Source organism: Nilaparvata lugens, chromosome 3 (genome assembly GCF_014356525.2).
Source record: "Nilaparvata lugens isolate BPH chromosome 3, ASM1435652v1, whole genome shotgun sequence".
Lineage (NCBI taxonomy): Eukaryota > Metazoa > Arthropoda > Insecta > Hemiptera > Delphacidae > Nilaparvata > Nilaparvata lugens.
The window spans coordinates 31,748,763-31,773,587 of record NC_052506.1 but is presented as its reverse complement, the minus strand read 5'-3'; the positions used below and the strand labels follow the sequence as shown (position 1 = coordinate 31,773,587).

The 24,825-nt window shown below is 35.5% G+C and overlaps 1 protein-coding gene across 2 annotated transcripts; it reads right to left on the bottom strand.

Annotated features, from left to right (window-relative positions):
- Positions 1–10,323: 10,323 nt before the first annotated feature.
- LOC111057149 (protein SCO1 homolog, mitochondrial) lies at positions 10,324–24,711 on the bottom strand. Of its 2 annotated transcripts, none has more exons than XM_039423539.1 (5): positions 24,504–24,711; positions 23,781–23,976; positions 17,840–18,037; positions 11,752–11,963; positions 10,324–10,743 (listed from the first exon to the last, which is right to left on the bottom strand). In XM_039423539.1, the coding sequence occupies exons 2-5, from the start codon at positions 23,809–23,811 to the stop codon at positions 10,567–10,569; spliced, it is 618 nt and encodes a 205-aa protein (XP_039279473.1). In that variant the 5' UTR covers positions 23,812–23,976; positions 24,504–24,711; the 3' UTR covers positions 10,324–10,566. The 2 variants fall into 2 exon arrangements, with proteins under 2 accessions (XP_039279473.1, XP_022200281.2); XM_022344589.2 differs by having other exon boundaries at positions 24,441–24,536.
- Positions 24,712–24,825: the final 114 nt, after the last annotated feature.

The following is a 24,825-nucleotide window of genomic DNA, read 5'->3' as shown; positions in this document are numbered from 1 at the left end:
CTGAACATCAATAATAATATTCAACAAGATTAAAAATATTAGAATGAGGTTACTCACTTGAAATCTAAATTTATTCTACTCAAATCTCTTGTTATGTTTCAAAGTGAAAAAATAAAGAATCTATTTATCGCATCCTAAAGAATCCCTCGACCTTTGGTCAACACGATGAGTAGGCCTACCTCTCATTTTTCACTGATAATTAAGATCAAATGAATTTCCACTTACGAATATTATAGAATAATAATTTATTATTCTCGAAGCTGTTTTGCAAGTTTGAATGAACTGCTGTGTAAGTTGTTCTCGTATAAACAGTGAATCGCAGAGAACCTATTTTTTAGTGAAAAGTGTTTCATATAAACTGTACTCGCCAAAAATTGCACAACGGTCATCCATTGAATCGAATGTAATATTGGTACCGGTAAGTAAAAATGAGGATTCAAGGCAATTTGATGTTGATTGATAGAAACAATAATTATCATTTGAATAAATTGAGAGTACAACAGTCCTCGAAAACATGATAAGGCTTCTTTATGAATATGTTGGAAATGAACTAGCTTCGAAGCCAGCGTTTTAATGACATGCTAACATTGAAATAGTAGTACAACGTTTATTTTCAGTCGATTTGTTTGATGTGGACGATCCTGTAGTAATACGCAGGCTTGGTTACGATTCGGTACGCTCGTTTTCTATATAGCGGTCTAAAAAATGGAATAGCAAAAAGGACAATCTCGTATACGTAATCGTAGAGCGAGAAATCGCATCAAATTTCCCAGCAGCCGTTGTTTGTAACTGTAGGCCTACGCATGAATCAGGATAATATTTGCCTCTACTTGCATTGGATTTGCGCAGCTGGAGTTTTGGATAAGTGTAGATATCTATTTGGAACAAATACTCTGTCGGACAAGATCATTTATCAAGCACTGCAGACTCAATACTATTCGAGAGTTGACAGCAATGATTATTGTAGTTGACGATTTCAAAAGAATTGTAATTTGAATGCGTGCAGAAAGTCTTCTGCACTTGAGACTTGAGTGATGAATTACCAGACACTTTTATTTTGTTTGTTACAGCCATTAGGCCTTCAGGAAATTTTTCTGATAAGTGTTTCCAGTGCATACTTGAGCATTGAATATAACTCACTTTGAATTTAATATTCAATTACAGTTCAACAGTAAGCGAGTTCCCCTCATCCGCATTGTGAAAATCATTCAATATTCAAAATATTCGTTGCTGTCGATTTCATGTGCATGATTATAAATGACTTAGGCCTACATCAATAATTGTTTATGACATATTTAAAGAAATATTTTTTCCATTTATGCTTTCATCTACTAGTGGCAAAAAATATATACACATTATAAATATTATTTTTTAAATCGACGACTAAACTATGAATAAATTGAGAGAACCAATTGAATAGGAATATAATCATTGATGATCAGGATTCGATATTTTTATTCACTCCAAAGCTGGTGAAGCCTCTAAAACCCCTAGTAAAGTGCTAAAGTTTCTACAAGTTTTTAAAGGTTTGAAATTTATATTCACTCGGCTGAGCCCATTATATCCATGGAAAATAAATTAGATGTCCTTCAAAGCAACTTTGAACCTTCAACAGTAGGATATCCTTACTGTATGTGAATTGTTCCATTCGGTCTGATATTCCCAGTCAGGGTTCGTTCGAGTTGATATGGTATTATCAATTATTTACATAATTCACATATTTAATTTATCTTATACAATGATGGCCAGTGCAAGAGCAATATTTTGCAATATAATTTTCTACGTAGGCATGCGATTTATTACCTTTTACAAAAAAAATATCAACAGTGATGAATTGAACTCAGAATGTCATTAATTTGAGCTCTCTTTATCTTCACTTCACAAAAATAGGAGTGAATGATTTTTAGGAGAGTGAACGAAAATGTAGCCTTTTATGGTAGAATACCATAATCATTAGAATTTGAATCTATTAATAATGCAATTTACACAATATTCAATGCTTTATTCTATGTGAAAAGACTTCAACGAAGTGTTTCTATTGTGATTGAATTCCAAAGATTGATAATTCAACATTCAACTAATCAGGATGTTTGTCGGAAACTTGGTGCATTATGGTGTAAACGTTGTGTAATATAATCACGACTAGCTTATTATGGAGAACAACTAGTTGGTGCTTATATTTTCCCAGTTTAATGTGGTTGTAAGATTCGGTTGCGAAAATGAATAAACCGGTTGGTGAGTCTGGTTGGTGAAGACGGTAAAGTGCTTGATAAGAGGCTGATAATCGGTTGTGCGTTGTGCCGCCCCCGCTGCTGGTCAGTGGCCAGTGAACTGGGCGGAAAGTAGAAGTGAATCGTCACAAGTTGACCCCAGGTCAGCGAAAGTGGTCGCTCGCCTCAGGATGAGGAGGTGATGCGCAACAGAATTACGAAGATGATGACGAAGAAGACGAAAAGAAGGAATAAGAGAGAAGGAATCGATTCGTCCTCGGTCGGGGCCAAGGTGAAAGTGCGCCCCCTCACCCCCCACCATCTAACACAGACGATGATCTTCCGAGTCCAGTTAGCAGTTTTTCGACATTATTTTTCGCCGGCGGGTGCAAACACACAAACCGGTCGTGATCTATGTTTCCCCATGTTTTCACTTTCAGCGGTCGCCTCGGCGTCTTCCCCTTCGAAGAGCCGCACTCGAATTAATTATTATTTGAGCAGTGGCAGCGGGCGCTGACTGCTGCTGTATGAAGAAGTAGGATTGGGAGAGGAAGGAGAAAGAGGATAATACTCGTGAAAAGACGCACAGCCACGATCGGAAGTCTCTTCTTGCTATTAACTTCATCATCGTTATAATGTCATTTCCTACTAAGAATGCTGATGAACCGACAACGAGATTACTTCTCATGATGACATGCGGAGATTCAAATAGCAAAACGATAAATTGGGCAAACTGATTATTGAGTGCTCGTTGAGTTTCACTAGGTGAAAATATCGCTTGGCCAAACTTAAAATCTAGGTGTTTTCCTTGATTTCTCATTACGAAAGAAATTCTGCAATCACAGTTTGAAATAGACAAGTTCCAAGCAAAGAAGAATAATGGTAGCCTAAATCGTCGATTTTTCAAAATCAACGCTACTTACTTTTTGGAATGAAGGAGTTTTTTATTACTGTAATGGTTATTGCTCCCGACATTGAACAAGTAGTTGTCATCATTCAGTAATTTCATTCCAATCCCGGAATATTTTATAATACCCAAACCAATATTTTATAATAACCAAATTCTCGTATTTGACCAGCGTTTTTCGATGATTCTATTACATTGGTTCTATTAGCCACTACTAGAAAAACCATTGATTGCTTAGGCAAAATCCTCAAAGTGGATTTGCCTAGAATTTTTATTTTTCAAAAGCACGTTTCCTCCGTTCCCAAGTCTATATAGCCTATACTTTATCCATTTTTGATGAGCTCCCAACAAAGATAACATACAGTAGACAACATGATAGGACCTTCGAATACAAGTGGTTTGTGAATGGGTGAATACCACGACTTTCATTAGTTTCGGCGTTCAATGCTTTCAACGATTGACCTAGTTGATTCATCCTAAAGATTTATGAAAATAATGCAGACGGTGAACACAATCACCGGTTCCTAATCTATAAGGAAGTCGAATAATAGAAAACATCGTAAATCTCTAGTCAGATAAAGTTATTTTGCAAACTTCCGTTTTTCCGGTGTCTATTGTGATCACGACGTTCGATCTGGGATGATCCATTCCCACAGAAACTCTGAGAACCGGTGGAATTGGACTCATTGTTCCTTTCAGCAGAGAGACTTGACTCATTAATCGATTTGTGCCTTTTCACTCCATCGAACAGTAGTAGGCCTACTGCTACTGATGCAGTCTGTGAGTGAGTTGGGGAAGGTAAAAGTTGTAACGTGGAACCAAATTTATTATGTTGAGAAAAGGTTGAGATAAGTTTTTCTAAGGATACTTGTCTCTCCAATAATGCACAGATTAAATACGGCAACAGTGAACCCCTTGTTACATTGTGATACTTTAGAAGGACTATCTTATTTCTCCACCAGGAACGATTATGATTAGGCTACTTATGACATTCAAAATCCCTTTTTAGGTAATTAATAGAAACCTCTACACTTCAAACTTTGCGATATTGAGAAGTGTTAAAAGGCGTGTTTAGAGCTAGCTAATGCTAGAATCTGTCAGTTACCGCGGTGAGCTTCCATTTGAATGAATGTACCGTAACGAGAAGTAGAGTGTGTTATTATTGATTATTATTATACTATTGTGACTATTATCATATTAACTATTATTCACAAAAATACATTTCTATTAGAACACTAATAGATTTATTTAGAACACAATTTATTTCTATGTTGTTTATTCAGGGTCGATATTTTCCTTCAGCCATGTGTGCCCAAAGGGAGGGGGTTTGACACTGATTGAGTTATTGAAATTTTCTGGGGAGGGGGGGGCGAGAGTAGCTCCAAAACTAATCTTGGAGGAGGTTCAAAAAAAGTGGAAATGTTTAAAGAAGGTAGACTTTTTTGCAAGTTTTATCTGATATTTATTTTGCGGGTCTCTTCAAGTTTTTGGGTGGGTGCATCTTTGGGCTTGGGGAGGGGCACCCCTGCCCACCTAAGAATGATAACCAATATGGATCCAACTCAAGAGAATCCAGAGGAGAAAAGAGTAATTGTAACTTATTCATTCAATGGATTTTTCTTTATAGGAACACTTCTATTTCATGCTAGTTTTTCAACCATCATGACTTAGGAGAGCTAAATATTTCAGTACCTAATTTAAGCAACTTTCAGTGAAAGTAACAGGTGTACTGTCGAATTAAAATGTAGGTGTTTATCTCATTATGGTTACTTACATTATAAAAAAGAAAAAGTAGTTACTTTTCTCCACTGATTGTGGCTCTATTGTTCTGTTTGAAAGTTTCTCCATTACTGCTCTTGGTGCCGATAATTCTTGGGCTATAGATCAGAATCAGATTGCCAAAGCAGATCAATTGGATCCAACATATTAATGAGATGATTGGACACGGCACAACTCTCAGCTCACTAAATTGCACACTCAGATTGAACAGGTGATATTTATGTTTGCTCTGATGGCAATAGCGATACATGGTAAACGTATTGAGCAGGATGAGCCACATCTTTTCGATTCGATTTACAAACACATTTTCTCTTTTCGAATAACAGAGAAATACGAAATTGACAAAAGGATGGTTTCTTCACCCGCAGCGATGACCTTGTTATAGTTGTTTCGCTTTTTGACATGCTCCATCATCTCAACAGTTTTTCATCACCTGCATTCTTCCAACTCCAGTAAAGATTTTTCAACATAATATATTATTGCAGCCTCTATTTTGATATTTCATACAGTACACACCTCTCCAATCAAGAAAAAGAAAACCTTGGGAATTATCGATTATTAAAATACACACATAATTATTTAGATACATCACATTCAATTTTCTATGAGGTAGGCCTATATCAGTGCTTTCTTGTGAAAATAACAATAAAAAATGTTTCAATGATGTAAGTTCGGATTCATTATAGAGTATAATAATCATACAACAAATATAGCAATTATTGATGTAACTCCAAAGACTGTCCTGCCGCCCTTAATCCTGGTTAGACATTTTTTTCATTCTCATCTTAGATATCTTCCATTTTCCACATCATTCCAAATCTCATCCAATGCTTACATACAGTATTTTACCTCAGGATCTAGTCTATATTAATATATTAACAGCTTGATATAAAGAGTTTATTCAAAAATAGGTTTCAGTACATGCATGAGAGAGTCAAAAGTTGCGCACATTCATTGTTCAACATATCAAAATGTTACTGTATAATGATTCTCAACTCAACTATGGCTGATCATACTGCGTAGCTATGTCTTTTTCTGTATTTTTCAAAAGGATAGGGATTTTATTTGATCGATGATATCAATTGAATATATATGATCTTGGTATTGTTCAAAATAGTTTCACATTCAATGATTGAAAAGTTTTCAAGTGAACCAGACATTCAAATTCCAACTGAATCTCATTTTAGATTTGAAATATTCAAGGAAAACAATATATTGTGTGATTCAATTGAATAATATCTGCAATTAAATAATTTTTACTTATAATCTAATTCTCGACTCATGTGGGATTTTATCCTGACACCCCAAATATAGTCATTTCCTTCTCCAATTATTGAACACTTGAATGTCTATACAAAAATAATAGCGTTGGTAATCGAAAAAAGTTTCCTGAAGGATCATCAAATAACAAACCAGTGCTTGACTGGTTTGTAAACAAGATACAGTTGGTCAATCGTGCATTAATTGCCAAACCAAAATTAATAATAACTTTTAATTCATCACTAACAGTACAAATAAAAAAAAAACGAAATACATTGACAATCAGCGGTTAACGTGATAATTAACTGATCGCTATGATTAGCATACACTCGATACTCCCTTTGGATGGGTGACTGCTTACTGCTTGAGGCCAATGCTAACTCCACTGACACCTAAGATACTCAAAATCACTTTACGTTGATATGGAAACTACTTGAAACTTAACTGTAGCCTCATTTATCTCTCGTACTCCCTGACAGGAGCATAAGCGATCATCCTCGGTTAAAATAAGAAAACACATTTGAAGAATAGAAAAGGAAAACCTTAGAAAGTCCTAAGTTCTTGATGACCAATCTAACAGGCAAGTACCGTATGCAATTACATATAAGCAGTAGTAAAAAAATTACAATCTGCAGTCAATTGCTTAATTACGTAGTAATTTTTTTTTATTACTGTACTATGCACTTGATGCACAATAACATTATTGTTTGTCATTGTATTTCTAGTCAACGCTAAAGGCTCATTAAGTCAACAGTTGAACATTTTTTTGTTGGGCGAATCATGCCCAATTTATTGTGTTATTGAGCATTGTAATCATTGCATATTGTCGCTCAGGCTTTTGGTGTCGCATCGCATATCATTAGCAGAGGAAGCACCGTAGCTACTGAAATTGATCTCATCACGACCATTGCTATTGCTAAGCTACTATTTATTGTTCCAAGTCTCTTCCTCAATTAAATAAACCATGAAAAAGCTATAAGCCATCTTCCCAACATAATTGCTTCCTATTTACTTTCTATTCCATGAAATTAATCAGATGAAGCAAACTCAGAGGTGAGATGCGTTATTAACAGGCTTAAATGATCGCATACTCAACCGCAACATTATTGAACGTAAATCCTTTTTCATGCTACTAAATATTAAGAAAACTTTCATCCTGTGGACCACAGGGCAAGAGTGATAATCAGAATCATCTTGGCCAAGGTTCTGAGTCAAATCCCTGGACCATCTCATAAAAAGGAGATGCCAGTTGACCAGGTATCACACTCATTATATAAATTTGAAATTTCAAACAATGTTATTTTTATGAAAAAGTTGAAATATGCACATAGTATAGTAGTAGTTATAAGGGTAGGGAAGTTGAAGTACATTTTTAGGAAAGTGTATTGCTTCTCAATAGTAACATGTTTTACTCTCTACAAAGTGCTGAAACTTATTTATTTCTAATGTGTACCTGAAATATCTAAAACACGACTTTTGCATTTATAATGTTTTGAGCTCAAACTTATGTTTAGATATTATTTTATATCTTCTCTAAAACTAGAGCGATTAATTGACGAGTCGATTTGGGTAGGCTAATCATAATATCACTATTAATAGTGACGAAATAGCAAGTCAGATGCTCATTAAATGAGAAGAATTTCGTGCAGTCAAGATATAACTTGGAGTATGCATGTTGCGGTGTTATGTCTTCTCCACGTTCCTCTATAGCATGGAAGTATGGACTTTAAAAAAGTCTAACCTCAAAAGCATCGAGTCATTTGAAATGTGGTGTTACAGGAGGATGTGGAGTATAGCATAGACGGCAAAGGTGACAAATAGAAATAATATAATCTCACTAATGGCAAAGGAATGTGAAATCATTTCAACAATAAAAAGAGAAAAAATAGAATATTTGGGACATGTAATGAGGGGTGAGAATTATGAACTGATGAGGCTCATCATGCAGGGTAAGATCAGGGGAAGGAGGAGTGTAGGCTATGTAATTTGAGAGATTGGTATGGCTGCAACTCAAAATAACTTTTCCGGGCTGCAATCAGTAAAGTGAGAATCGTAGTGATGATTTCCAACCTCCGGTAGGAGAAGGGACCAAAAGAAGACCAAGAATGTTTTTGCAAGCGAAGTTTCAATAAGGCTGGAGTTACTGAACAAAGATTAATAAAAATCTGGATCAAGCCAGTTTAAAAGCTCTAAAACCACGAGAACTAAAATTGGATTCATACACTTTTGGATATATAACTTATCATGCTTCTCATTCTCATAAGTGGGCCTGTTTCTATGTGTTTTATGCTCCAGAATTCATGTTCTAGCTTCAAGTATGAACGTTTGGTCCAACTACAGCCTAAGGAATATGGAACTGAATCCCAGTAATAACCTATCCCCATGTTATACCTGATGGCTTTTATAAAAAAAGCAGCTGGATATTTCAAGTAGGTAGCCCTCTATTGAAATAAATTGAAAAAATTGTAAGTTGATATTATTTGCTCCAAGTGAGAGACGAATCTGGAATACAGAGCTTCCAACACAAATTTGTAAACATTTTGATACAGTTTCTATTGTCAAGAGAGTTGGACTATAGGTTTCAAAATGCATTAGTATAAAAAAATAGTTGTACACAGAATTGATGTACAGAATATATTGTTGTAAAAAGAAGTGTATCAGCTAAGGAAAATATACTTATAATATTATCTAATTTGGTCGTTTATATTTTCTAGAGTTGTTCACCTGTTCTGTGGATGCCTACCAGAACAGATATTTATATAAAAAGTTATCAATCAGCGAATCCATTGGTATAAATGGTTTGACAAAAGGTGCAGTGACAGTGAAGCTATGAAGGGATCAATACTCAGGAACGAACAGGAAGAAGCTACGAACAATAATTGGGTCATTTAGTGCCGTTTAAACTAAATTTAATTTTAAACGGGATTATATCCATATCAAAGTCCCGTTTGATATGATGTGGTTCGTTTTGAGCTCAAGCCATCAGCTGATTGAATCACTACCTCCGTAATCATGATTACGGAGGTAGTGATTCAATCAGTTGGTGGCTTGAACTCAAAACGAACCACACATCATATCAAACGGGACTTTGATATGGATATAATCCCGTTTAGAATTAAATTTTGTTTAAACTGACACCGTGCAAAAGGCACTAAGGGCCGGTTTCCGAGCTCGGGATTTAGCCAAGTCCTAGACTTTAAACAGCTGGAGTCAGAAAATTGGCTTTCCAAAACGGGGCGTAGTCGCAGCTTTTATAACAGTAGTCGTAGTTTTTATTTTCTCATTTCTATAATTGGAAACGTTTTTCCTTGACGAAATTAGACATTCCTAAATAATTCAAAATAGCTGAAACTTTACACTATTTTCTCTTTATGTTGTGTTCAATTTTCTAGTTTTTTAGAAATTTAATTCAAACGTGACTATGACAATGACTGCGTCTACGCCCCGTTTTGGAAAACAAATTTTCTGACTCCAGCTGTTTAAAGTCTAGTACTTAGCTAAATCCCGAGCTCGGAAACTGGCCCTAAATGACCCAATTATTGTTCGTAGCTTCTTCCCGTTCGTTTCTGAGTATTGATCCCTTCATAGCTTCACTTTACGGTGGTAGTGATTGAATTCAGTTTAAGCTTTACTGTGAAAACGGACCTTGGAGTTTCATCTCATTCTCATATCATGACTTAGTCATAGGGAAACAATAGCATAAGTTCTTGTTTTACGCTATTGTTTCTCTATGCTTTACTTCTACTTTATTCGACAAACCAAAGTTCTCTCTAAAAAACTAGAGACACTCTCAAGGTTTCTGCTTTATAAGATAAGAAGGACTATTCGGAAATGATTTAGGCTCTTTTATGAAAGTATAATTTCATTAATGTTTTGACAGATGAGTTGACTTTTTGTCTTAGGTGGGTTCAAAACAACCGGGAAAAGACATTGGATAACTGCTGCCTGTTAGCAGAGCCGTCCTCAAGCAGACATGATTCAACGAGAGCAATGCGCTTATCTCATCTGTTATGCCTGCCAAGACAACCACCTTTCAAAATATTCATTACAATATTCATCCCTCTCTCCACCATTAGAACCTTAGTTCATTCTTCTGAGTTGTCATGTATAAGAAAAATAAAGTAGTTTACGAAGTAGGGTTGTACAATTCATTCTTCAATGCTTAAATGTGGTTTTGTAAGTTTCAATAGGTCTTTATTGTTAATTAATATACAAGGTTAACGGTTCAATATTAATAACAACGTAAAAGTGAAGATACTTATCTTGGAAAAATTGTAAATTCATTTTCACATCTAAGCAACACTGTGTCTCGCCTACACTTTCATAGCACTCAATCACTTTCAAACTTGCGATCACTACACTCGCTGATCAGTGCCATCGCTCACTACTAACCAGTGCCTAATGTTTTAACTAACTTTTTGTGAATGGGTTGGCCAACCAAGATTTGTTGTTGCCGGTCACTTCATCGTACTTCAGCTGATTGATTATTATACTATTGACTATTTCTGTCGGGCTTCTTGTTTGTCCATAGTAGTCCACAAATTCGCCTTCAGGACTCACCAAATAAATAATAATTGTATGATCAACCTGTAATCAAACATTCAACTTATTATTACATAACAGAAATAAAACATATACTATATAAATTGAAGATTATACAGCATCATTATTACAGTCATATTATCATAAAATAAATTAGTAAGCTAATGGGGTCTTGATTACAACGTAGTTGTTGTCTTTGTACAAAGAACTTTATGGCAATAAAATTCATATATTTGTTCATTCATTGATGACGTCTTGATTTTCACTTATAAAAATTTTCTAAAATAGGTTGGATTTAAAAAAATGTAAATATAGCATCACCAGAGTAATGAGTAAAAACCAAAAATATGTGAATGTGACTGATATTAATAGCAGAATAGTGTAATCATCTAAGAGTCCTCATTTGATCGAAAAATAACATAGTAAAAAATTGATATTTTAGTTAATATTGATGGATTTGAATATGAGTTTGGATAGAATTTTAATCGGGTACAATCACAATAGAGATATGATACATATACAGGAATCATGATTTTGCATGAGTTATTTGAGAGATTGAAGGGTGTGGGTTGAATGAATTATCTACAACTTTCTGTGTTGTTGTGAGGCCGCAGAAGTTTGAGAGTGTCGCATAATGTTACAATTTCAGTGTTTCATACTACTGAGTAGTATCACACAAAAAGTATACTTAATAGGAAGTTTGTCACAATGTTAACGACTGAGGACATCATTCTGAGCGCTACCAGTTGCTTCAGTAGAGCTACCTGTTGGGACTGTGGAACTTTTTGAACCAGAGCTCCAAAAATTGAGCATTTAAGAGACTCTCACCCCTCAGCTTGATCAAACAGAACGTGGACCAAGTGTTGGTTTTGAACCAACAGTCAAATCTGGCACGACGTGCCCTATCCTATGAGGAATCTACAAGCGTATGCTTCCTCTATGGTAGAACAGGCATACTTACCGTATTATTTCGATTTTGTACTTATATAAAAATATTATAAATTGGAGAAATTAACACAGATTCAAATAGGAAAAGAAAAGTCGCGAACTTACAATGTAATCCTGTTCAACATCCTGTGGTCCAGCACTGAAGTACACTCTGTAAGCTTTGCAAGCCTTGTTTATCTGTTCTGGCGTGCCTGTTAGTCCAGTAATTCGCGGAGAAAACTCTGCTATGTACTTCTTCACAACCTCTGGAGTATCTCGTGCAGGATCCACAGTTATAAATAGTGGAACGATTGGCTTGATTTCAGGATGTTCCTTGTCTGAGGTGAGGAAACCAGAAATTACAATAATTAAAGAAAAAACATGTTGAAAGTCTTCAAGTAAAATTGTCTCAAGTCGAAACTAATTTGACAAATCTACCGTTCAATAGAGCTTTATATTCATAATTGAACATTCTGAAACAATACACATCCAATAAATTGTAAGAAATACTCTTATAGTAATAAAACTTTAGAAATAAATTATATACTTGATAAGTATCAATATCCACTAAACTGAAACAATGACTTCTATTTAATGTGAGAAATAAATGAGATCAATAATAAGGTTTGAATAGTCCTGAGAGACTTGAATATTTAAAAGGATCAAGATAAGCAAAGGTTCATAGGCCAATCATTTTGAGGAATCGCTCCATGTTCTGTCCAGATTGAGGTATTTTACGAAGGAACATTCCCTTTAAGAGTTTTCTCATTTCTTGAATCTTCAGAATAATTATTTCAAAGAATATCAATATAGAAAGATGAAAGATAATAATGTCATAAGGTTTAATTATTTAAATTAGGAATTCAAATTGATTTATCGTCAATTAAATACAGATTATTTTATTCTGACTATTATTTTTATTATTATCAGTTTAGATATTATTCATTACCCCCTGTGGGTTGGGGGAGTCGAACATCGTCGAATGTGTTGAAAACCAGAATTAACCCACAGTATCCCTGCTTGTCGTAGGAGGCGACTAAAAGGGACCCCCTTTCCAAAACCTTTCTTCTCCTTCTTAATATGTTTTGGAACTTTTCATTTCTAGAATGGCTTTTTTTCCATTGACTTAGCTTTGTGCCATTCTTTATTTCTTCTTCTATCTGTCGGCCTTCCTTGGCCATATTCTTACTTCTTCTTAGGCCAACCCAAGGTGTTATGTGGACCGTGCTGATGAGTGGTACTTTTATATGGTGTCTCTAACGGTGCCTGCAGGATACCAGCCCCCCTCCTGTAGTATTTAGCCTTGCCTGGACATGCGAGGCTTTGTCTGGGTTGACTCCACTTCCCTAGCTGTTCGTGGAGACCACATGAATAAACCAAATCCCAAGGCAACTCCAGAAGTTGCCTTGCCTTCAAACCCACGGGATCTGCCCCATCAGGGCAGTTCCGGAGGAGAAAAAAGAAAAGCCCTAGAGATCAGAGATGGGTGAAACTCCAGGCACAAATGTAGGTCAAGAGGTTGAGTCGAGGGTGACCAGGTGCCCTAGAGGTAATTTGGCGAACCCCTCCTTCAGCGGAAGGAGCTACAAAAAGCCCAGGAGTGGAACTCACGTACGTCACTAGTTTGTGGGTGGAGAGGCCAAAACTGCTCAAAGAAGGGCGACCATTCAAGCAAAACGTCTTGGGAAAGGTGAGGCTTCTGACCCTGCAAAGTTTCGGAGGGGCAAAAAGAAAAACCCAAGAGACCAGAGATGGGTGAAACTCCAGGCACAAATGTGGGTCAATAGGCTGAGTCAATGGTAGCCAGGCGCCCTAGAGACAGCTTGAATACCCCTTCCTCAGCGGAAGGACCTTCAAAGAAGGCCAGGAGTGATAGGTCACGAGGACTAATCAGTCTGAAGAGACTGCCAAGCATATGACACTGGATTGCGACAAGCAATCAGGTGATGAATGCGATGTTTGCATAGGGAAAAACTGCTGGTTCTTGTAAAGGACACAGTTATTAGTTTGCCTAACTAATAACATACTATTTGGTAACACAATAAGCTTCGGTTGACGTGTGGGGTTCTTTGAACCTTTGGATCCTTGAATCCGTCCCTTTAGAATAGTAATAATAATTATTATTATTTTTGGATGTATTGTTTTTTAAGATAAAGTGTTTTTATTATCGTTATTATTTCATACTGAACTAGAGAGACCTCGAAGAGCAAAAAGTCCTACTTATATTCTTCAAATTGACCGCCACATGCAAAGCATCAGTTGAATTAGTTTTGAGAAAATCCGAGAGATGATACTAATAGGTGAGCTTAAAAATTATTGAATTTTCCAAATCGAGCCAATTAAAATGAGTTTATCTTTCAAATATGAATAGATGCAGCGCATGATTTCGATAGAACCGAATGTAAGTCACTTTCATAGTATAAGTTCTGCAAAAATTTTTTAGGGTCCTGTTTCTAGGTCTATGAATATTCATCATTATATCCATCAAGAATATCTAGGTCCACTCATAATGGCGTTACTCGAATTGTACTATCATAGTCGCGGTATCTCCAGTGCATAGAAACGTACGACTTGAGTCGATTGTCAAGATCATTTCCACCACCCGTTCGCCGTTCGTCTCAATTGAAATTATTGTTGATACCGTATTATTACTATCAACATTTTTATTTCAAAGTTAATAATTATTGTATAATTTAGTAATTTTTTCATAAAATTTTATTGAACGTGTATACGCTACTCCACTCCAACTCCTAGCCTCACTAAATTAAAACTAGTGACCCCCTGGGTTGGAGAACATGCTCAAGAACTGTTGAATAATTTAATAGTAGGTTTAATTGCGAAATCCTATTTGAAATGAAAAATTACTCTAAAAATATTACTCTGTCGCTTCAACATCTTTGACTCTCATATGCATCCAAATTCATTTTTTTTAATGAGCATGTGGTCATGTGATACATAATTTCAATGTTTCTTTCCATTACGAACTGCTTGTTATTGATCACTTTCAAATACTTAAATTACAAAGAGAATAAATGGCGAAAACCGCACATCGATATGATCAGTCCGTATCATTTTGTTGAAGTAAAAGTTGTAAATTATTAGTCCAGACAATGAATGCTCAAAAAAGGGTATAGAGGGAAATGTTTGGAAGACAATTTTTGACCCCGCAGTTCTGTTTAGGGTAGTGAGGAGATAAACATATCAAAAGTCCCCACCCCTACCCCTTGTGCTAAGGGGGTGGGGGAGGTTCAAAGGTACCATTTTTTGGTTTCTCGCATAACTCGAAAACTATGCAATTTACAGACATGACTAATCTATAAGAAATTAAAGCTTACATAATGTCCTATAATATTGATTTTACAACTTTTTCTAAATCTCTAACACTTTTCGAGATATCTGCTCTAAAAGATGTGACCATTTTTGAAAAAACACATTTTCCTTCATTTTTTTGCTATTTTTGCTCTTATAACTTTTTGAATATAGATGGGAAAAATCCATGCTAATCATGAATAGAGCATCAAATTCTCTTCAATTTGATGTATAATTTCACAAGTTTACGCACATCCCCACGACTGTTGCAGCAGCTTCAGTGTTGAGTGTGAGATCTTCAGTTATGCAAAAATAGACCAATTGACAAAGGAATTTGGAGAGAATGTTTTGAACACAATTTTTGACCCCGCAGTTCTGTTTAGGGTAGTGAGGAGATAAACATATCAAAAGTCCCCACCCCTACCCCTTGTGCTAAGGGGGTGGGGGAGGTTCAAAGGTACCATTTTTTGGTTTCTCGCATAACTCGAAAACTATGCAATTTACAGACATGACTAATCTATAAGAAATTAAAGCTTACATAATGTCCTATAATATTGATTTTACAACTTTTTCTAAATCTCTAACACTTTTCGAGATATCTGCTCTAAAAGATGTGACCATTTTTGAAAAAACACATTTTCCTTCATTTTTTTGCTATTTTTGCTCTTATAACTTTTTGAATATAGATGGGAAAAATCCATGCTAATCATGAATAGAGCATCAAATTCTCTTCAATTTGATGTATAATTTCACAAGTTTACGCACATCCCCACGACTGTTGCAGCAGCTTCAGTGTTGAGTGTGAGATCTTCAGTTATGCAAAAATAGACCAATTGACAAAGGAATTTGGAGAGAATGTTTTGAACACAATTTTTGACTTTGCAGCTTTATTGGGACCAGTTAGGGGGTGAACACATCAAAAGTCCCCATCCCTATCCCTTGTGCTAAAGGGATGAGGGTGGTTTAAAAGTAGCATTTTTCAATGTTTTGCTTACACGCTCATATCTTGAGAAATATGCGTTCAACAGACATTACTAGCTATTCAGAAATGAAGTTTGATAAATTCTCTACAATATTTGTTCTGTGGTTATTTGTGATATCTCCAACAGTTTTCGAGATATACGTTCTTAAAAGTGTGAAATTGTTAAAATAACAGCTTTTAATCCTATTTTTTGATGTATCAGGGCCTACAACTCTCCAACAATGCATCATAAAAATGAATGCTCACCGTAGATTTGTAGAGCTTTGTTTCCTCTTCAATTTGATGTATTATTTCACTACTTATTGTTTTCCTTCTATTGTTATAGCGGATTCAATGGGGGGGGGGTGAAATTTTCAACTCTGCAACAAGTGTCAACTTGGGAGTTTCAAGCCTTCAATAGCTAGAGATGCGTATATTTGCTATGTTTACCTCCCAACTAGTCTTCATTGAGCTACAAAGTTAAAAATTGTGTACCATATGTTCCAGACTCAGATTTCATTGTCAAGTGATCAATTGTTACAAAATAAAAATTTCTCCCCCCACATTGAATCCGCTATAACAATAGAAGGAAAACATTAAGTAGTGAAATAATACATCAAATTGAAGAGAATTTGATGCTCTATTCATGATTAGCATGGATTTTTCACATCGATATTCAAAAAGTTATAAGAGCAAAAATAGCAAAAAAATGAAGGAAAATGTTTTTTTTTCAAAAATGTCACATCTTTTAGAGCAGATATCTCGAAAAGTGAAAGAGATATAGAAAATTGTAAAATTAATATTATAGGAAATTATGTAAGCTTTAATTTCTTATAGATTGGTCATGTCTGTAAATTGCATAGTTTTCGAGTTATTATGCGAGAAACCAAAAAATGGTACATTTGAACCACCCCCACCCCCTTAGCACAAGGGGTAGGGGTGGGGACTTTTGATATGTTTACCTCCTCACTACCCTAAACAGAACTGCGGGGTCAAAAATTGTGTTCCAAACTTTTCCCTCTATAACACTTCGTTGACTGGGCTATACTGTATGTTTACAAGGTATATTAACCAGCTGAAATCATGTGTCAGCGCGAGTGATAGCTCCCAAATCCAAATAGACTCTCCTGATGTTATGAATAAATGGAAAAACTGTAGTAATTGCATAGAATGAATTATTAAGCTGACTAAATGATAAATCACAACAGTTTTTTTTTCTTATGCACTTTCAATGTTATTATAATATCCTGAAAAATGACGAAGGAGTGAGTCAATTTTGTTGTCCATCGAACTTTACCTGTACAGAGGTTCGAAGAGTACGTGTTCTCAAAATTTGAAGCTGATTGACCAATTCTTTCTAAAGTTATTGCAGAACATACAAACAGACGGATAACGACTTTGGCCTTCAGTAAGTCAAAAGTGAGAACTCACTCTCGCTCGTTCAAATATTCGATACTTTGTCTCTGGAGACCAGTATGTCATGTTCTCGAGCAATGTATCGTGTAGTCTTGGAGTATAGCATAAAAATACAATAATGTAATTCAAATTTGAATAGTACCTACCAGTAATTTTTACAACAGAAAATTTAAAAATTATTTATTAAATCTTATCCTTGAGAAATTACTATTTTAAATTTTGCTATTTGATATTCAGGAATCTATTTTTTATAATAATATGTCAGCACGTTCTCTGTCGTGCAGCACGGGATACATACATGATTTGATTTTGTTATAGATTTCATGTTATTCAATAATTTATCACAAAATTTGAAACAATATTCATCTTTAACAGCCAACGCTTGAGATAATCATTGCTGGAACCGAGGAATAACATGAATTTTACTCACATTAATTTTTACTGAACTGATTAAATTGCATAATTGATATTTTTGCATTGAATAAATTGCATAATTGATATTTTTGCATTTCCTTTGACTATTCATACCAAGAATGTTGACAATCTCGACCATTTTCTCCATTTCTTCAGGACAGACGTCAGGGCAGTGAGAGAATCCAAAATAGATGAGGACCCAATTGCCAAGGAAATCAGAACTTTTCACAGTTTTTCCATCCTGATTGACTAGTTCGAATGCTCCACCAATAGCGGCCTTGCCTAGGTGCCTTTTACGCTCCTTCAGCATAGCTGTCAACAATTAAAAAAAAAGAATAAGAGTAATGTGCAAATACAACGTCTTGTAAATTGTATAACAACTAGGTTTGAGTGAGCTGAAGCTTATTAAACCTGGAAGCATCATACTCCGATGTCATTAACTAATAAGTGAATTACAACTTCAGGTGTGTAAACGTCTAAAAGTGAGTATTATTCCACCACGAACACCAATCGTAAGTATTGGTAGAGATAAGAAAACAATATTATTCAGACTAAATTGAGCATAAGTATTGTTGGAATGGACCAATTCTTAAGTATTGGACCAATTCTCCAATTGTCCAATTGGTAGAGATAAGAAAACAATATTATTCAGACTAAATTGAGCATAAGTATTGTTGGAATGGACCAATTCTTCAAAATATTTTATTAGGCTAGAAACTATGAGCTTACTCGTAAAATCATTAATCTAAGGCACAATTGTATAGGTAACTTGAAAAACAACACTCAAAGAAAAAAGTTCTTGTTTGGCAATTGAGAGACGTTTTAGAAGCATAGGTTGTATACGCTCAACTCTTGGTTATTTTATTTTTATTTAAACGCCCCTTACATAGCTAGGCTATCAACTTAAGGACAGACAGACCACACAAGGTGGGCTTAAGCTCATATTTATGCGTAAATGTATGGGAAAAGGTTATTAGAAATCATATCAACTGTGAAGCTATAAAAAATACATAATTGAGTTCTCTTGCTAAGAAATATTGCATCATTACGTAGAAAAATGATCATTTTTTAGAACAAGCTACGCTGCTTGTATTAATTCATTTTTTTCTTAAAAGCTTGTACTAGAATTTTTGTAATTTAAGGGAGCATCTCTAAATTACATAACGCCCTAGGTAAAGGGTATAACGTCATACCCTTGTTACCATGCTGTACGCTGCCTATAAGACTAACCAACCCATAATTGCAGGGAGAGGAGTACAAAAAAGCCAAGCAGATCTACAGAATGGAGATACTTACTTACTCCTCAGCTCTACAGGTCTTTACAACCCTTGGCCTCCCTCACATAGCCTCTCCATCTGTCTCGATCCTCGGCCTCCCTCCTCTAGTTACGAACTCCAAGCGTCCTTAGATAGCGTTCCACATCATCCGTCCACCTATTTCTTGGTCGACCTTTTCTTCTTCTGTTATATATTTTCTCCTTCCATATACATTTCACCACTCTTCCATCTCCCATTCTCAAAATATGCCCATCCATCTTATTCTGCCAGCTTTTATCGACCGCACAATGTCTTCATTGTTTAAGAACTCCTGTATTTCAAAAACTTTTCTTCCTCTCCAGAGATCATTCTCAAAAACAGGGCCCAAGATTCTTCTCACCACTTTTCTTTCAAAAACTCCCAGATTTTGCATATCTCCTGCAGTAAGCACCCATGTTCCCGAACCGTAACACTCCACAGGCTTCACCACTGCTTTATTATTGCAATTTCGTAGCTCTTGACAGCATTCGAGATTTGAATAACTTGATACTAGCATAGTATGCCTGTTTCCCGCCATGATCCTGTTGTTTATCTCTGCTGAGACTTTCCCACTACTTGTCACAAGTGTTCCTAGATAGACAAATTCGTCTACCTGTTGAAATGTGTAGGGTCCAATCTTCATGTCTCTAGCATCTCTCCTACCTACTGCTGGTGACACTCTCAGGTATTTTGTCTTGGCCTCATTTATCTCTTATCCCATTGGTTTGCTATTGCTTGCTAGGGATGTGAAGGCTTCTCTCATGGCTGGTACTGTTCTCGCTACTATGACCAGATCATCTGCATATACTCAAACTTGCCATAGTCTATTTACTATGGTACTTCTATGGGTGATACAAATCAAATCAAATTGGTTTTTATTATACATGATTTCAGGGTACAAATATTCATATCATACAACAACGTTACATCTTCTGCAACCAAACAATCATAAATAAAACTTACAGTTGAACTTAAATAATTAACCATTATAACTAAATCCAACTGCTATATATCGTAGCTACAGAAAATACAACATTATATTTTAAGGAACTTCATGAAAACTCTCCACAAAGGCAAAGCCTGTGTGTGGAAGAGGGTCTTGGCGATGATTGGCTAACGTCGGACTGTCCCCATACTTGCATCTATCACATTCTTGGGTAGACCAGGTATTAATATCAGAAAACATTTGAAGTTTCAAGGATTTTAAGTATAAAAGATGTAAACATTTAAGTTAAATTTGGACCATCATTACAAGACATTTGCTTTATTTATACAATGAATGAATTATCACTTCTATATTTGTCCTCCCAATCTCCTTTAACCAGTCATTAACATTTTTGTTATAAATATATTTGGATTTACCTTCGGTATTACGTAGATTTTCAGGCAGATTTCTACACAGAGTGTGTGCTATATAATAAGTATTTGTAGTGGAATGAGTTTTGACTAGCCTTGGAACTTGGATTTCTATTGCTTCTGACGAACGAGTTCGATAGCTGTGCTCAATTTTCTTAAACATATCTTTATGATTTTTGTACATGTATAAAAATATATTTCTTACATAAATTTGCCTTATACTTAAAACATTGAATTCTTCAAAAATTTCATCAGTAGGAGTGCGTATACGTTTTCTTAATGCTGTTTTAATAATAGATTTCTGTGTAACTTCCAAGGGTTGTAGTAATGTTTTATAGACACCCCCATAAGCTAAAATTATAAGATCTTAGCCAGCTGGTGACAGGACAATAACGCTGGAGACACACGATGTGTGCTATCTCTTCATAGTGAATGGTTTAATAGAATCAACAGTTGCCAACAGTTTGCAATTGAATAATCACATTTTCTCGAATTTCGAGCTTATTTTTAATTTTAGGTGAAAAAGTTACTGGACATTAATTGTAGAGATTTTTATGCTCAATCTTTTCCACTTAATTTTTTTTGTTTAAATTGTATCTGAAGCCTGATAATTGGGTATCTAAAATCAAACTTTGCATAGATGAGGCGGAGCTCCTGAAATTCTTACAGATATGGGACTTGTGGCAGTTGATAGAGCTTATTGACTATTTTAGGTATGAATTTGATCAAAATCGTTGGAGCCATTTTAGAGAAAATCGCGAAAAACCCTGTTTTTGACAACATTTTCGCCATTTTAGCCACCATCTTGAATTGCATTTGATCGAAATTGTTCGTGTCGGATCCTTATAGGGGAAGGACCTCAAGTTCCAAATTTCAAGTGATTCCGTTAATTGGGAGATGAGATATCGTGTACACAGACGCACATACACTCATACACACACACACACATACAGACCAATACCCAAAAAACACTTTTTGGACTCAGGGGACCTTGAAACGTATAGAAATTTAGAAATTGGGGTACCTTAATTTTTTCGGAAAGCAATACTTTCCTTTCCTATGGTAATAGGGCAAGGAAAGTAAAAACAGTAAGGGACCCAAGTACTTCCTTGGACCACACCATACTCTATTACATCTGGTTTACTATCTACTCCTAATATTTGAACAATTTGTTTTCTATCAGAAAGATAGCTTTTGAACCATTGATATGAAATATCACGAATTCCAATAAAATTAAGTTTTTTCAGCAGTTTTTGTCGATCAACGGTATCGAAGGCCTTTGCCAAATCGAGAAATATTACTAAACTTTCCAGATTAACACTTGAAGCCTGATCAATCTCTTGCGTCAGGCTGAAAAGAGCATCAGAAATATTTTTGTTTTTCCTGAAACCGAACTGTTTGTTAGTTAGAATGTTGTTGATACCTTCTACTGCTTCATGGAAAGCCAAATTGAACAATAATGCAGACAGCGCATCTCCTTGCCTTACCCCATACTTTACAGGGAAACGCCTCCAAACAGTCTTGCCTATCCTTACTCTGGAGTAGGTCTCATTTAGGGTAGCTGCCACACTAGTCTCATTAATTTTGAAGGTAAGTTATTCTTGTCCAGTGCTTCAAGTAGCTTTCTCCTGTATAAACTGTCAAATGCTCTCTTTTAGTCTACAAACAGCATGTGAAGACTTAAATCATGCTCTATAAACTTTTCAATTGCCTGTCTCAATGTGAAGATCTGATCCACTGTGCTCCTGCCCTTTCTAAATTCACCTTGGTAGTCACCAAGTACTACCTCTACAAAAGAGTGAGCCGTTGAAGTAGGATATTTGTGAAGGCTTTATATGCAATGCTAAGCAATGAGATTCCTCTATAATTTTCGCAAACCATTCTATTCCCTTTTTTAAAAATTGGACAAATTGTGCTTACGTCTTCCAATCCTCGGGCATTTTCTCCTCTCTCCATGCCATAAAAATCAATTCATTCATTTCCCTTTTCAATCTTTCTCCTCCACTATTTATCATCTCACTGAGAATGCCATCCTCACCAGGAGCTTTACTGTTTTTTAGAGCTCTCATTGCCTTCTCTAGTTCTCCCATGGTAGATTCTGCAGTTTCTTCATCTTCCCTGGCAACATTGTGTAGCATTTCAAATCGGTGGCTTGGCTGTTCCTCTTCTTCTCTCTCATTCAGCACCTCCTCGAAATGCTCGGTCCACCTATCCAAGACCATCTTATTATTAAACACATGCCCATTTTTGTCATTACAACCGTTCAACCTAGCCTGGAACCCTTTTCTGAACCAATCCACTTCTTTGTAGAATTTTTTACTCCGATTGTTTTCACTCAATGTTTGTAGGTGTAGAATCTTTTCTTGCTTCTCTCTTTTCGACCATAGAATTGATTTTGAGTGGAGATAGATAGGGCAAAAATGTCAATACTACAATGTCAAATTTATTGACAAATTCCATAATCCCACAACAGCAGCATGGAATCTCATCAAGTACTCTTTACTGAACAAGGCACACTCATTGACAAAGTGTAGGTCTAGTCCTGATGGAGCCAATAGGGCTTTCCTGAATACCGTGGGTCAGATAGTGGATGGCATCCCTGACTCAGGTCCTAATTCAGCCTCATCATTACCTGAAACTCCATGAGTTTCATTGTTTTAGACAATTGAATGCTGTAGAGCCGACGAACATTGTCGAAGGTTTTAAAACCACTTAAAATACATATATGGCCTATCCACATATGTCCTGAAGAAAGGTATTGGTGTGATAATTGGTCCACTCCTTTTGTTAGTCACTGCCTGTCTCATTGATGGAATATTCCCAGACTGCCTCAAGGTTGCAAGAGCTGTGCCCAAATTTAAAAAAGGCAATCCTGATGATATTGACAATTTCAGGCCAGTTTCTGTTGTGCCAATCAAAAAATTATAGAGACTAAGTTGAGGCAGATGTGCGAGTATTTGGTAAATAATGCAGCTTGGTAAGTAGGCCTAATGCTTGGTATAATGCAGCGTGGTTTTAGGGCAGGTCCACTACATCAGCAGTGCTCTCTCTTGTCCAAAGGAACAAGAGGCACTTGAAGAACATGGATCAATTGAGTAGGTATTGTGCGATCTCTCAAAAGCTTTCGATTGTGTGTCTCATGGCACCTTGTTGAGAAAGCTGGAAAGATATGGGATTCGGGGAAGTGCGTGAAAGATGGTCGCAGACTACCTCAAGGATAGAAAGCAGTAATTTTCATTAAAATCAATTTCCTAATTAGAGTATAAATTTCAACTGTAATTTATTTCATATAGTTTTGTAATGTGTAACGATATTATTTCTCAAATTATTGTTTATATAATATATTAATAAGACTTATTCTATTCAATTTTATCAAACTAATTTCTAATTATTTTTCAAATTACCTGTATCCTTTTGTTTCTTCAAGTAGGACATGTAGGCTAGTAAAGCTCCACCTAAGACAGCAGCTATACCAAAGCTCTTCCAATTGAATGGACCTTTATCAAGTGGAACTTTATTTTGTGTTTTTCTCTGAGGAGGTTGAACAACATACTGTCTTGTAAACTGTTTGGAAACTGTGCTGGACAGAATTGGTCGCTGCTGTCAACAAAAACCAACACTAGTTTGATGAATTTTAATTAAAAATGAAAATATAAAAGCATATAAACATACAAAAATTATTTCAACACTCTTCATTGTTGTTAAAAACTTCGGAAATATTCCGCTCTAAAGAAATTATTCATTTATATTTGCTACTTGTAAGGTAGTGTCAAACTGTCACCTTACCTAAACTGTAGTATAAAAACAAAAATTCTAGTTAAGGTTTTGCAAAAATAAATGAACTCATCAAGTATTAAAATATATTCATCAATTCATGATTCATTCCAACCGTTAGACTGAATTGCATTTTTATTTGAAGTTTAATTTATATCTGTAATGTTTTTGGTGCAGTAGCAAAAGAGATACGTAAACATTATGGGCCTACAATATTGTTTTAACTTCAAGTTTGCAAAAGAAAGTCATTATAATTATTTGCAATTGTTTTAATAAATTTGAAATCTTACCAGTGAACGACAATTGTATAAAGAAACCGATTTACTCAATAGAGAGGGTAATTTGCAAATAGCCTATTTATTCAATTCACTCATTTGAAAATCGCACTAATACGTCGGAACATGTCGTGCATAATCAAATTCAGTTTTAAAAAAGGGTATACTTGTCTTGATTTTTCAATTTTCAGATATTATATACGTGTAGCACCCATAAAAACGTTGGAATGATAATAGATCAGCTTCGTCCAAATACAAACAACAAAAAAGGGAAGCAAACCAATGTTATCTAGATTCTAACTTTATAACGTGAATTCTACCATGATTCATCAAGCAATTCAACAGAAATATTGATAATAGCCTATATTATTATAATTTGAACAGACTTGAAATAAACTCT

Coding starts and splice junctions, on each gene's coding strand:
- LOC111057149 (XM_039423539.1), bottom strand. CDS start 23,811: ATGTCCTACTTGAAGAAACAAAAGGATACAG. Junction 11,964..17,839: donor CGAGATTGTCAACATTCTTG/GTATGAATAGTC, acceptor TCCTCACCTCAG/ACAAGGAACATCCTGAAATC. Junction 10,744..11,751: donor ATGTTGAACAGGATTACATT/GTAAGTTCGCGA, acceptor GTTTGATTACAG/GTTGATCATACAATTATTAT.